At 47.5% G+C, this 15,275-nt stretch overlaps 1 protein-coding gene across 2 annotated transcripts in view; it reads left to right on the plus strand.

Moving 5' to 3' along the window:
* CPNE7 (copine 7) overlaps positions 1-14,454 on the plus strand; it is a 142,812-nt gene extending 128,358 nt beyond the window's left edge. For both annotated transcript variants that reach the window (XM_077288446.1, XM_077288447.1), the window contains exons 13-16: positions 11,693-11,744; positions 13,026-13,159; positions 13,240-13,476; positions 13,946-14,454. In XM_077288446.1, the coding sequence (XP_077144561.1) occupies positions 11,693-11,744; positions 13,026-13,159; positions 13,240-13,476; positions 13,946-14,083 (561 nt within the window). In that variant the 3' untranslated portion in view covers positions 14,084-14,454. The remainder of the gene's footprint in view (positions 1-11,692; positions 11,745-13,025; positions 13,160-13,239; positions 13,477-13,945) is intronic.
* Positions 14,455-15,275: the final 821 nt, after the last annotated feature.

Consider the following 15,275-nt stretch of genomic DNA (forward strand, 5'->3'; position numbering starts at 1 on the left):
TAAATGTTTAGTTTTACCCATCTGATCAATATGTCTCTGGTGACTGGTCTACCCATCAGGGCAGTAAGAATATTGTGCATTCATCTAGGCCAGTATTTCCCAAACTCCAGTCCTCACGGACCCCACGGGTCATGTTTTCAGGATTTCCATAGTGTTGCACAGGTGAGACAATTCCTGATGCCTTGATAAAACTTCCACTACTTGCGCAATACTGAGGAAATCCTGAAAACATGACCCGTGGGGTCCGTGAGGACTGGAGTTTGGGAAACACTGATCTAGGCAGTAACCATCTCACCTTCCTATTATGCAGTAGTTGTCTGGTCCACCTATTTGGGCAGTAAGTGTCTGATCCACCTATCTAGGCAGTAGGGGTCTCGTGCATTCATAAAGGCCATAGATGTACATTACAGCAGACCAGATCGCACTCACTGGACAGTGAGGCCACAATATCCTGAATTTGCACACCTGCCAAAAAATTGCCCCTGTGAGGGGTATGCCATAAGTAGTCAATGTGTATAATATTAACCCCTTACTGCACAAGTGTCATTATATCATGAGCTCTGGACACTTCAAGAGGAGCACAGGCTATCTTTTAGGCTACTTTCACACATAAGGTTTTCGCCGTCAGGCTCAATCCGGCTAATTTTAAAAAAAACGGATCCGGCGGCAACATTCGTTTTTTTTTCCATAGACTTGTATTAGTGCCGGATTGCACTGGATGACCTTGCATTTCGTCCGGTTTTTGCCAGATCCGGCAAATCTGCTGTTTACGGTTTCTGGAAAAAACGTCCATAGCAACGTTTTTTGTCTCCGGCGAAAAATCCGGCACTTCCGGCTGTTTGCTAGAATGGAAGCCTATGGGAGCCGCAAGGTGCCGGATCTGGAAAATGACGGATTCCGGTGCCAGATTCCATTTTTTTAAGCTGAGCATGCTCCATTTTTTTTAATCCAATTATCTGGATATGCTAGTCGGATCCATCGAAAAAACGGATCCGTTGCATCAGTTTTTTCACAGTCTGCGCCGGATCTGTTTTTTCCAATATTCGACGGATTGTGTCTGACGGCAAAAACCTGATGTGTGAAAGTAGCCTTAGGCCGTGTGTCCACGGTAAGTAAACGCTGCTTGTTTGACGCTGCAGCGTCAAACACGCAGCGTCCAGATGTTCCAGCATAGTGGAGGGGATTTTTTGAAATCCCGTGTCCACTATGCGTGGAAACCCGCACGCGGCGGCCCTGCGACTCCGGACATGCTGCGCGTCTTTTCAGACCGCAGCATGTCCGTGCTACCTGCGGCGACGCTGCGTCGCCGCAGGTAATATCACAGGGCCCTATGGCGAGGGGTGCGATGATCCCGGATGTGTACAGTACACATCTGGCATGATCGCGTCCCAGAAAGGGGGCGGGGCTTAGCGCCGAGCGGCTTCGCATCAGGATTTGGTCAGGATTTTCCACCAGTATTTGTAAGCCAAAACCAGGAGTGGAACAATTAGAGGAAAAGTATAATAGAAACATATGCACCATTTAAGCATTTATCACCCACTCCTGGTTTTGGCTTACAAATACTGATGGAAAATCCTGACCAAATCCTGATGCAATCCTGAACGTAGTTGGAGCGCCCCCACACCGCCGCAGGGCCGAGGGGTACCCGGAGCCGGGCCTCTGGGTCTCAGTCCTGGGGTTGTCACGGTGGCTAGACCCGGTCCGTGGCCCTGTCTGTCAGTGGGGGACGTCCGGTGCAGTAAGTGGTGTTGTAACGGTGCAGTTGTGGGGTGCAGGTCGCGGTAAATAACGAGGACACCAGGTTGCAGTCTCTTTACCTCTTTACTGGAGATCTCTGAGTCCTCAGTCCAGAATACGGTTCACCAGGCTGCGCAAGTCCGGCCGGTCCAATGGCACCTCCAGAGTTCACTTCACAGGTGGAAATCGGTGCCTTCCTTCTTAGCGCTATGTGTTGTAGTCCTTCCCTGCTGTGCTTACGGAAAGTACCCCACAACTGTTGTGTCTGTTTCTTAAGTTCCCTCACAACTCGATTAAATGATGTTCTTCTAATCGTCCGTCCCTTCCTGATGTTACAGTTAGAACGGCACCCGTTTGTCGGGTAGGCCTGGAGTTCTTCCGGGACCCTAGAGACGCCCCTCTCCCGCAATTGCCTCCCAAGACTTCATAGGTGATATGTGTTAGACAGCCCGCCTTAAACTGACTGTCCTGCCGCTGTTTAGAGTATTGCTTGAAGCTGAATGTTATAATACTCCCTCGGCGTTCCGGCCACCGGTAGTGCGCCTCAGTAGGGTGTTGCTCCGGTCTTACAGCACGACCCCTACTGGAATTCTCCTATCGCTTGATCTCGTTTCTCACTCAGCACAATCTATCTCGCTTCTAGTCCTTTCTTGGGCCCCGCCGCTTCCCGGAGCTGGCGCGGACCCGATACGTTCTTTCCAATGCCAAGCCTCTGTCAGGATCCCACCCCTGACAGAGACCCTACTGTCTCTTCCTCCACAACACCCTCTGCCACTAGGTGTTGCTTCGTCCAGTCCAGTCAGCTTTCTGATCTAACTTCCTGCCTGACCCCCAGTTTACCCACTATGGTGGGGAGTGGCCTAATGAATAGAACCCTTAGCTCCCCCCGGTGGCCCGGCTGTGAAATGTATTGGTGTCTGTGATACCTGATCAGATGAACTCCTTCAGTGCCATCGGACGCACCATGGCTCCCCATAGTGGCGGAGCCACAGTACTGCAACGACCAGGACTCTGGGGCGCTGCACTCCCCCCTGGTTACACACAGTACTCCGGGACTGGGAAGAAAACAACAATACAAGTTAGCAAAAAGACATACAATTTTGTTGAGTGCAATGACAACAAGTATATTTGAACAGAGCTTCCCTTTATGGGAGGTGAGGACACTTGAACGTTACAAACATGGTTAACATTATAAATTACAGGCTATAAATAACTCCTGTTACCCAACCGGGCATTCTACTTAAGTGCAAAATTGTTGAACAATAATTTAACATTGCCTTTAAGGACTCACACTCTAAATCCACTAAAGACCTTCCTATAATCACATTATAAGGCACTTTAACTTTCTCATTCTCCTTCTTTAATTCTGCAGGACCGCCTGTCCTATCGGCACCAGACCTACTGCCTCTCCTTTCTGTTACAGGACCGCCCCGTTCAGCCAGGGCCTACTGCCTTTTCAACTTCTATACACAGTATAGATCATAACATTACTTTCAGTTTTAGAAGCACTGAGCCATCTACGTATGGCTCCTAAGAGGACTCACTACCTAACCCCTACGGGTTCACTTTCTGTCCTCTGCAACACATTTTTAACTCTTTCTTTACAATGAACTGGCTTTCTACGGAGGACTCAGGGTTTACCTTCTATCCCCATTTTCTATCAACATTACCAAACATTTTCTTAGAGCATTAACTTCTATCTTTACTTTCTTGCTAACAACTATGCAGGACACTATATGCCCCGTCTCACATAGCGAGATCGCTAGCGAGATCGCTGCTGAGTCACAAGTTTTGTGACGCAACAGCGATCTCAGTAGCGATCTCGCTATGTGTGACACGTACCAGCGATCAGGCCCCTGCTGCGAGATCGCTGGTCGTGTCGGAATGGCCTGGACCTTTTTTTGGTCGTTGAGGCCCCGCTGACATCGCTGAATCGGTGTGTGTGACACCGATCCAGCGATGTCTTCACTGGTAACCAGGGTAAACATCGGGTTACTAAGCGCAGGGCCGCGCTTAGTAACCCGATGTTTACCCTGGTTACCAAAAAAAACAAACAATACATACTCGCCTTTCGGTGTCCAGGTCCCTTGCCGTCCGCTTCCTGCTCTGACTGCCGGCCGGAAAGTGAGAGCAGATCACAGCAGTGACATCACCGCTGCGCTCTGCTCTCAGTGTACAGCGGCACTGTCAGAGCAGGAAGCGGACGGCAAGGGACCTGGACACCGAAAGGCGAGTATGTACTGTTTGTTTTTTTTGGTAACCAGGGTAAACATCGGGTTACTAAGCGCGGCCCTGCGCTTAGTAGCCCGATGTTTACCCTGGTTACCGGGTGCTGCAGGGGGACTTCGGCATCGTTGATGACAGTTTCAACGATGCCGAAGTCGTTCCCCTGATCGTTGGTCGCTGGAGAGAGCTGTCTGTGTGACAGCTCCCCAGCGACCACACAGCGACAAAACAGCGACGCTGCAGCGATCAGCATCGTTGTCTGTATCGCTGCAGCGTCGCTGTGTGAGACGGGGCCTTAAGTCTACCCCTACGGGTCTACTGCATCTTTCCAATAATTACTTTATCTCAGAACACATTATTAAACACTTCTTTCTTTCAACAATTTAGTTACATACAACTTGTACATATCAGCAGCATCATTAACTTTCTTTTTAGAGCAACATCATTCTCTAAGTACCATCAGTGAACATCCCCTTTAAGAGGGGACCAAGTCTCTATGAGGTAGTGCAACTCCTCAAGCTGCAAGTCTGTTTGTAATAAGGACTCCAGTGATGTTTTCAAAAAACAATATCTTCGCAAAGTGTCCTTTCTTCATATAGAACCAGTAGATAGCACCTTTAAGAAGGTGCAAACTATTTACAAGAAGTTTGTATCATGCATTGTTCATGATTCAGCAGTTTTTATAACATTGTGGAACAAAAAAGCAAAAATGAAAGTGAAAGCAAGAATAAAAAGCAATAGGGATCCCGGGTAAACAAAGGGATCCCTTTAAGAGTTAACCCAGGACGGGTTTTAGCAGCAAAACAGCAAGGAAATAAACAGTTAACTATTTACAGTTTCAGGTTTCCGAGGCTTAGTTGGACGGCTTCCAGGGCTGTACCTGGCACTTTACCCTTCTCGGCCTGGGAAAAGTGAGGTCCAGGGTTACACCCAGTGCTGGACAAACGCCGTTAATCCGTCTCTCATGTACGGTTAGGTCATGCACAGCGATGGAGGTCTGCGCAGCTTGAGTAGGGGCATTTGCGGCAGCAGAGGCAGCGGCTGCTGCAAGATCAGTCACTGGAATGGAGTCAGCAGCTGTGGCACCAGCAGTCACGGGAGTGGTGTCAGTCATCAGGGTAGGGTCGTCCTTCATACCTGCTTCAGATGCGGTCCCTCCGATGCCGGTCTGCTCCGTCTGCGCTGGGGTCTGGAACGCTGGTTGCAGGGCCTTGTGCTGCGACGTTGTCATCTCTGCTTGCAGCACCTCGCTTTCCGGCAGGGCCTTGCTTTCTGGCTTCGGAGCGCTGGAACTTCTTTCTTGCTCCGGACCAGACGAGGCTGCCGACAGACGTCTGGCGAGGCTCCCGATGATGGTCTTCTTCCACCCGGCCTCAGTGATCAGCTGCATCCGCCGGGGTTGATGGATCAGCCCGTCCGCTCCGGTCTGCAGGAGGTCAGCGTCAACTGTGGAGGTCTGGCTGCGGTGCCTCTCCGGGTAGCTGGGGGAGTCCTCGGCTCCGACCCCACGCTCCGGCTCCGGGCGGCTGGCCATGGCGGCCTCCATGTTGCTCGCTCCTTCTTCCTGGTCCTTTTCCCGCTCTCTTCTTCGTGGGCGGTTTCGTTTTCGTTGTCTCTGCCCACCATTAAGGATCAGGAGGCGGATCTCGGCTGCTGACGGACACGTCCTCAAGGGGCCAAGATATTTAGACTGGGCGGCCATTGTCTTTCGCGCTCTTCAGCTTGTTCACGCCCACTTCCACGCCCTTCTTCTTCTCCTGCGCTCTCCTTAGCGCTGTAATGGCGGCGGTTTTGGCGGGAACTTCTGGCGGCAAGTGGCAACACACAGTCCTTGTAATAAAGCACAGTCCAAGCACGATAAATCACAGTTCCAAGGCACACATGACCTGATTCTTCAGGCTTAAGTAGATCCTGTTCGTGACGCCAAGTTGGAGCGCCCCCACACCGCCGCAGGGCCGAGGGGTACCCGGAGCCGGGCCTCTGGGTCTCAGTCCTGGGGTTGTCACGGTGGCTAGACCCGGTCCGTGGCCCTGTCTGTCAGTGGGGGACGTCCGGTGCAGTAAGTGGTGTTGTAACGGTGCAGTTGTGGGGTGCAGGTCGCGGTAAATAACGAGGACACCAGGTTGCAGTCTCTTTACCTCTTTACTGGAGATCTCTGAGTCCTCAGTCCAGAATACGGTTCACCAGGCTGCGCAAGTCCGGCCGGTCCAATGGCACCTCCAGAGTTCTCTTCACAGGTGGAAATCGGTGCCTTCCTTCTTAGCGCTATGTGTTGTAGTCCTTCCCTGCTGTGCTTACGGAAAGTACCCCACAACTGTTGTGTCTGTTTCTTAAGTTCCCTCACAACTCGATTAAATGATGTTCTTCTAATAGTCCGTCCCTTCCTGATGTTACAGTTAGAACGGCACCCGTTTGTCGGGTAGGCCTGGAGTTCTTCCGGGACCCTAGAGACGCCCCTCTCCCGCAATTGCCTCCCAAGACTTCATAGGTGATATGTGTTAGACAGCCCGCCTTAGACTGACTGTCCTGCCGCTGTTTAGAGTATTGCTTGAAGCTGAATGTTATAATACTCCCTCGGCGTTCCGGCCACCGGTAGTGCGCCTCAGTAGGGTGTTGCTCCGGTCTTACAGCACGACCCCTACTGGAATTCTCCTATCGCTTGATCTCGTTTCTCACTCAGCACAATCTATCTCGCTTCTAGTCCTTTCTTGGGCCCCGCCGCTTCCCGGAGCTGGCGCGGACCCGATACGTTCTTTCCAATGCCAAGCCTCTGTCAGGATCCCACCCCTGACAGAGACCCTACTGTCTCTTCCTCCACAACACCCTCTGCCACTAGGTGTTGCTTCGTCCAATCCAGTCAGCTTTCTGATCTAACTTCCTGCCTGACCCCCAGTTTACCCACTATGGTGGGGAGTGGCCTAATGAATAGAACCCTTAGCTCCCCCCGGTGGCCCGGCTGTGAAATGTATTGGTGTCTGTGATACCTGATCAGATGAACTCCTTCAGTGCCATCGGACGCACCATGGCTCCCCATAGTGGCGGAGCCACAGTACTGCAACGACCAGGACTCTGGGGCGCTGCATGGACACATACCCTAAGTGAGGTTTCCAAGAGTTGAATATGATCTGAAGGTGATGGAAAAACATCCAGCAGCCCTTCCCTGCCCATTAACTCAGAATTGCCTCATAGGGGCCCATTAATTATTGGAGTCCAGGTGCATTTGTTGCATCTCTATGGTGTCACTATATTACTGCATGTAAAGCATCTTTATATGGGCTATACACCAGAAATAATACGTTTATACATATTTTATAGCTTAGAGTAGATTTTAGGCTGCACATATAGAGTTTGACCTAAATATCACAAGATCCAAGAAGGCAACAAACAGGAATCTGATTTCTCAAACTCTGCAAAGAGACTTTATTCCAGAACAAAATATATAAGAATGCAATAAAACGATATTGTTTTAATAGCAAAAATGGGCAATAATAGTCTGCAGCGCTTAAAGAAATAAATTAATTTGAGGATCTGCCATCCTGAGAGCTGGCGGGGAGCATCAATCACATCAGCTGCTCATTGATTTCAATGGTTACTGTGTAATGCTTCATTTCCCCTGTGGGGGCAATGCAGGGAAATGTATCACTTAGTGCTGATTCTCCTACTTGATCACTAGCAATCCTAGAGGCGGGAAGTCATGGAGAAACCTGGAAATAAAAAAGGGATTGTCCTATATATATGACATATAGTTGCTATATACTATGATATTACTTTGATGGATGCAGAACAATGCGGTCCAGTGACCTCACTATTCTGTACATGCCGCCACACTTTGGGAACATTTGCGTACCAGTTATGTGGATGATAACAATTGAGCGCTCAATAACAAAATTTAATATGGAACCAGCGATTTTCTGCACAGTAGATATTATTGATATATTACTTTCCAACGGAGGACGATCGGGTAACAATGTCTACAAGTTACAAGCAAGAATTATGCTGTCGGAGTGAATGTCACCCAGTCTTACATCACCAGACAAGAGATCTGCCGCTAATGAGATGTAAATCGCACGTAATTACCGACACTTAGGGCCCCGAGATTCTCTAAGTGACAAGACCAAGAATTCAATTGAAGTCTCGGTGACAATAGATGTGAAGCCGTGTCACTAAGAAATGAGAATCTGAGCAGAAAAAAAAATCACAGAATATCTCAAGCTAAAGAGGAACAGATGAACGTTCCCCTCAATACCAGATGGTTCCTACAGAAGAATCCGGATCTCTCACATCTCTGAAGCCTGAGGATTGAGATACACTGTATGGATGAAAGTATTGGGACACGTGTATTTGATCATCGAGTTAAGTATTTCCATCCAGCCCCAGAAAATCGGGCATCTGGCCGGGCAGACCGCATTTAAGCTGCGTTTTAACCCAAGATGATAGATATTTATGACAAAATGTGTGGTCCTGTAATAGGAGCCACCGGGGTAACAAGTCCGTTCATTACATTTCTTCCTCGTAAATCCTCCCCATACCTGTGAGTGATATTATCGAGAAGTAAAAGGAACCTTAGCAACTCAACCTCAAAGTCAAGACCCTGTAACGTTACTGAACCCCCGTGCTGAGGAGCAAAGGACAAAAAAGTCACTAATCCCATAACTGCAGAGTCCAGACCTCCTCTGCTATTAACATCAGCACAAACATTGCACCGTGGATTGAGGGCATTGTATTTTGGCCATCTACCTGGAGATGCTGTATGACCGTGGACGGAAGAAATAGAGCTAACTACATCGTTAAGCTACCTAGGTGATTAAGACAACCCACAACCTCAGATCTTCACAGAAGTATTATCAACCTTCACTGAATCCCTACAGATCCCGTTCTGATGCTCACCCAGTCCCCGCTCGTGTTTATGTCTTGGTTCCTTCTTGACTGGCAGGAAATGCCCGCTTGACCAATCACTGGCTGCATCGGTGACTTGCCTCAGCCACAGATTGGTCCTGCAGGCATTTCTCGTGGAGGAGAAGCCAGTAGACACTGGGTAGGCTTCAGAACGGGAGGTGAGAGAACATGACGTTGGGTAGACATGAGATTTGGGTGGCAGGTACCACAACATGAAGCACTCAGATAACACTATGGCTACCATGGCTATACCTGCTACCCTCTTTCCATCCTTCAGATATTGCTGAGATTTTAAGGGGGTTGTTTAGAATTTGAAAAACATGGCTACTTCTTTCCAGAAATAGCACCACACATACTCGCCAAAGCTTCTGGATTGCTGTTGGATCATTCCAGACAAGTTTGGGAATGAAAGGCTGCTGGGCCCTGGCCATAAATCGGTGATCCTGGGCAATGTTGGGGGTGGTACAAGGTGCAAGTTCAGTCCAGATCTGCCACATAATTTTCAAATGTGGAGCTTGTACAAATTTTCAGACTAAGGGTCAAAAACAGAGGAGGACATACCATGCTGCAACCTGTGTAGCCACGAGGTAAATGGCCCACTACCACCCCCAAAGCAGATGGAAATGTGCATAATGATGAGCAATTGAACTGGAAAGAGCCAATATATTGTACTCTTCTTTCTGTGTCTGGTTGTGGTCAAAAGCTACCCTGATGGCCAGATATTAAACCATCCTATGGGAATGTCAACCTCTTCTGGTCCATTGATGGTTCCTCTGAGTGTTTGGGTGCTTTCTTGCTCTCTCCTAGATCCTCCATCCTGTTATGTCATTCTGTCACTGCTCTCATGCATCTGATATACAGTACAGACCAAAAGTTTGGACACACCTTCTCATTTAAAGATTTTTCTGTATTTTTATGACTATGAAAATTGTACATTCACACTGAAGGCATCAAAACTATGAATTAACACATGGAATTATATACTTAACAAAAAAGTGTGAAACAACTGAAATTATGTCTTATATTCTAGGTTCTTCAAAGTAGCCACCTTTTGCTTTGATGACTGCTTTGCACACTCTTGGCATTCTCTTGATGAGCTTCAAGAGGTAGTCACCAGGAATGGTCTTCCAACAATCTTGAAGGAGTTCCCAGAGATGCTTAGCACTTGTTAGCCTTTTTGCCTTCACCCTGCGGTCCAGCTCATCCCAAACCATCTTGATTGGGTTCAGGTGTGGTGACTGTGGAGGCCAGGTCATCTGGCGTAGCACCCCATCACTCTCCTTCTTGATCAAATAGCCCTTACACAGCCTGGAGGTGTGTTTGGGGTCATTGTCCTGTTGAAAAATAAATGATGGTCCAACTAAACGCAAACTGGATGGAATAGCATGCCACTGCAAGATGCTGTGGTAGCCATGCTTGTTCAGTATGCCTTCAATTTTGAATAAATCCCCAACAGTGTCACCAGCAAAGCACCCCCACGCCATCACACCACCTCCTCCATGCTTCACGGTGGGAACCAGGCATGTAGAGTCCATCCGTTCACCTTTTCTGCGTCGCACAAAGACAATGTGGTTGGAACCCAAGATCTCAAATTTGGACTCATCAGACCAAAGCACAGATTTTCACTGGTCTAATGTCCATTCCTTGTGTTCTTTAGCCCAAACAAGTCTCTTGTGCTTGTTGCCTGTCCTTAGCAGTGGTTTCCTAGAAGCTATTTTACCATGAAGGCCTGCTGCACAAAGTCTCCTCTTAACAGTTGTTGTAGAGATGTGCCTGCTGCTAGAACTCTGTGTGGCATTGACCTGGTCTCTAATCTGAGCTGCTGTTAACCTGCGATTTCTGAGGCTGGTGACTCTGATAAACTTATCCTCAGAAGCAGAGGTGACTCTTGGTCTTCCTTTCCTGGGGCGGTCCTCATGTGAGCCAGTTTCTTTGTAGCGCTTGATGGTTTTAACCACTGCACTTGGGGACACTTTCAAAGTTTTCCCAATTTTTCAGACTGACTGACCTTCATTTCTTAAAGTAATGATGGCCACTCGTTTCTCTTTACTTAGCTGCTTTTTTCTTGCCGTAATACAAATTCTAACAGTCTATTCAGTAGGACTATCAGCTGTGTATCCACCTGACTTCTGTACAACACAACTGATGGTCCCAACACCATTTATAAGGCAAGAAATCTCACTTATTAAACCTGACAGGGCGTACCTGTGAAGTGAAAACCATTCCCGGTGACTACCTCTTGAAGCTCATCAAGAGAATGCCAAGAGTGTGCAAAGCAGTCATCAAAGCAAAAGGTGGCTACTTTGAAGAAACTAGAATATAAGACAGTTGTTTCACACTTTTTTTGTTAAGCATATAATTCCACATGTGTTAATTCATAGTTTTGATGCCTTCAGTGTGAATGTACAATTTTCATAGTCATAAAAATACAGAAAAATCTTTAAATGAGAAGGTATGTCCAAACTTTTGGTCTGTACTGAATCAACATCACATCCTGACCTCATGTAATTGGCGATTTCGCCAGCAAATTGTTGACATTAGTTTCTCGCAGTCCACAAGTTGTCATTCTCTTCTGTCTTTAACTTCTTGCTGCTTTTTGTGGGAATCAACGTCTGTACATGAAGTGAAGGGGCAATCATTTGTAGATCGGATCCCATAGGGAGTGTGAGGTCCTGTGTACTTGGAAGTATAAGGGAAGGGGCGCCGCGTACAACCGTGAAATATCATGAAGGATGTTCTTGTAGATGAACATGACATTGGAGATCCTTCTACATGACCGTTGTCCTTTCAACGTCCCATAACCTTTCGTCTCATGGTGTCTGTTCCTTTCTAGGTTTCGCATGATTTCGCTATCAATTTTAACCCTGATGATGATGAATGTGAAGGTAAGGAACATGAAAATGAATCGCAAGTCATCCATTATTCCCATGCATCATTAGTTGATTTAGCATTTTGAAAAATTAATTATGCAAATACTAATTAATGACATCTACAGCGACGCTGCAGCGATACAGACAACGATGCTGATCGCTGCAGCGTCGCTGTGTGGTCGCTGTGTGGTCGCTGGGGAGCTGTCACACAGACAGCTCTCTCCAGCGACCAACGATCAGGGGAACGACTTCGGCATCGTTGAAACTGTCTTCAACGATGCCGAAGTCCCCCTGCAGCACCCGGGTAACCAGGGTAAACATCGGGTTACTAAGCGCAGGGCCGCGCTTAGTAACCCGATGTTTACCCTGGTTACCAGCGTAAATGTAAAAAAAAAAAAACAGTACATACTCACCATCTGTTGCCCGTCAGGTCCCTTGGCGTCTGCTTTCCGCTCTGACTGAGCCGCCGTACAGTGAGAGCAGAGCGCAGCGGTGACGTCACTGCTGTGCTCTCACTTTACGGCGGCTCAGTCAGAGCAGGAAGCAGACGCCAAGGGACCTGACGGGCAACAGATGGTGAGTATGTAGTGTTTTTTTTTTTTTACATTTACGCTGGTAACCAGGGTAAACATCGGGTTACTAAGCGCGGCCCTGCGCTTAGTAACCCGATGTTTACCCTGGTTACCAGTGAAGACATCGCTGGATCGGTGTCACACACACCGATTCAGCGATGTCAGCGGGACCTCAACGACCAAAAAAAGGTCCAGGCCATTCTGACACGACCAGCGATCTCGCAGCAGGGGCCTGGTCGCTGCTACGTGTCACACATAGCGAGATCGCTACTGAGGTCGCTGTTGCGTCACAAAACTTGTGACTCAGCAGCGATCTCGCTAGCGATCTCGCTATGTGAGACGGGGCCTTAAGAGTCCGGCAGGGCTTTGTCTCCATGGCACCAAGAAGGTCTGCTCTTGTAGAAGACCCAACTGAACTAAGAGATCTTATGGTTAACGTCATGACCATGGGAAAGCGTTGTTACGTCATTGGTGGTATATTAAGATTTGGATTCAGATGGGAGTAGAAATGTCCTTGAAAGGTAGACAACCAGAAGATCTATATAAAAACCCTTATATAACCGGTTCCTGAGTCGCTGAACTACCAAATTGTGACCAATTCGGTAACGACATGTGATACACTACTGAGGATAGCCCAGCATGAACCTCATTACCTTGGTATATTTGCATGTACTTTGCAGAATGATAAACCTATTAATCTTTTTTTTAATCACATTATCTGTAGGTATTCAAGGCATAGTGGAATCATACCAGAATTGCCTCCCCAAAATTCAGCTGTATGGGCCTACAAATGTTGCACCAATCATATCCCGGGTGGCACGGCTGGCAGCGGACGAGGAGAGGACTAAGGAGGCCTCGGTGGGTTTTCTCAAGTAAATTGTGTAAAACTGATAAATGAATTGTGTGTGTCTTGCCAACTCATCCGTCTCTTGTTACAGAAATACTATATTCTACTCATACTCACCGATGGAGTAGTAACCGATATGGCAGATACCAGAGAAGCTATCGTGCGGGCGTCCTACTTGCCTATGTCCATCATTATCGTGGGTGTTGGAAATGCAGACTTCACCGACATGCAGATTCTTGATGGAGATGATGGGATCCTGAGGGCACCCAAAGGGGAGCCAGTGCTCCGAGACATTGTCCAGTTTGTGCCATTCAGAGAATTCAAAAACGTGAGTTTAACTTTTTCTGTAGCATCATATTCATTTCTTTCATCTGGTCCCAATGTCCATGTTATTGACTTTAGTGTGAGGATTCTGCTACAAGAGTTTGCATCATGCTGGGGGTCTAAATTACATGAAATGGGCTTGTAAATCAGTGGCCATCATTACACCAATGCTGTCATCCAAATCCAGATGTATCTAGGTCTCACGCAAGGCTCCACTGGAATGCTAATAGATAAAACTTTATGACCCCATACCGACACTTTGGACCTATTGTCCACCAAGGTAGAACTTGCCAATGTCATAGTGCCGGGAAATTCCCACATTAATCCAGCACCGAGCTGCCATCCATAGTCACTCAGTCATTCCCAGTGTTATTGTGACTGCTGTGATAGAATGAAGATAATTAATACCCAATATCTTCAAGAAAATAATAGTAAAGGATGCCATTTGTTTTTTTTGTTTTTTTGTATTTTAGGCTTCACCGGCTGCCTTGGCAAAATGTGTCCTGGCTGAAGTGCCGAAACAAGTAGTAGAGTACTACAGCTACAAAGTGTTTCCTCCTCGTTGCCCAAAAGTAGATTCCCCAGACTCTGCTCTCAATTCTCCTGAATGAGCCCAGTCCCGTGATTTTGTAACCAACGTCTCCCCATCCTTATTGGAAAGACCATAAAAGCTCGTATCGCCCAACGTTCCAGCCATTGTCCAATACCATCTGATGGACCAGCCGGACTCCCAACCATTCAGAAGTTCACTTTACTTCAGTTCTCGATGGAGTCACCATAGTTTTCCACTTTTTTCAACCAGTGCAGGACAAAAATTAGTATGGACACAATGCACTGATTGGCCTATCTACTGGAAGAGTCCCCATCTACCGTGTATAACCTAGCCTCAGGTCCTTGAGATCCTGATTATACTTTGTCAGTGGTCGACCCTTCTCCTCAAATCTAGTGAGGCTCTGAATGTAGAATACATTATAAGGACTGGTGGGAAATGTCTGTCATTCTTGGCCTTATAGTTTCTTCACACATTGTATATTTCCATATGTTATGGTTGGGAGGTCATTTTGTAATATTCAGTTTTATGACTGGACCATCCATTATCCAGAACATCTTCTATATGGACAGAAGTCTTTTGTCCCCTCCACATGTTACCTTCATGAGCTTTTCTGACCTCTCATTCTACATCTATAGACATTAATATGCAGTGAGACCCTCTGTAGATATAACATCTCCCGCTCTTCTGGGAAGACTTTCTTCAACATTTTGGAGGAGTCTGTGGGAATTTTTGCACCTTGATCCAGAAGAGCATTTGTGAGGTCAGGCCCTGTTTGGGAGAGTCCGGGCTCTCAATTTCCAGTACTGGTGTTGGATGGGGTTTGGGGTTGAGGTCCGGGCTCTATTCATCCTCAACAAACTGCCCCAACCATGTCTGTATGGACCTTGTGTACTGTGCACAGTCATGGGGAACAGAAACTGGAAGTTACAAACTGGAAGTTACAATTGTCCACAATGTCTTGTGTTGAAGTATTAAAATGTCCCTTCACTGGAACTAAGAGGCGGAGACCGACCCCTGATAACAAGCCCATAGCATTATCCTCCTCCAGAAACTATACAGTGTGCATGATGCCATCAGGGGGTAGTGTTCTCCTGGCATTCACCAAACTCAGACTCCTCCATCAAATGCAGATAGAGAAGTGTGATCCATCTATCACAACACGTCTCCTTCAGAGTCCAGTGGTGGTAGCTTTACACCCAGTGGCGTAACTACAAAGTTATGGGCGAACTTCCAAATGGGGCCCCCCCCCT

The sequence above is a fragment of the Ranitomeya variabilis genome, chromosome 2 (assembly GCF_051348905.1).
Source record: "Ranitomeya variabilis isolate aRanVar5 chromosome 2, aRanVar5.hap1, whole genome shotgun sequence".
Classification (NCBI taxonomy): Eukaryota; Metazoa; Chordata; class Amphibia; order Anura; family Dendrobatidae; genus Ranitomeya; species Ranitomeya variabilis.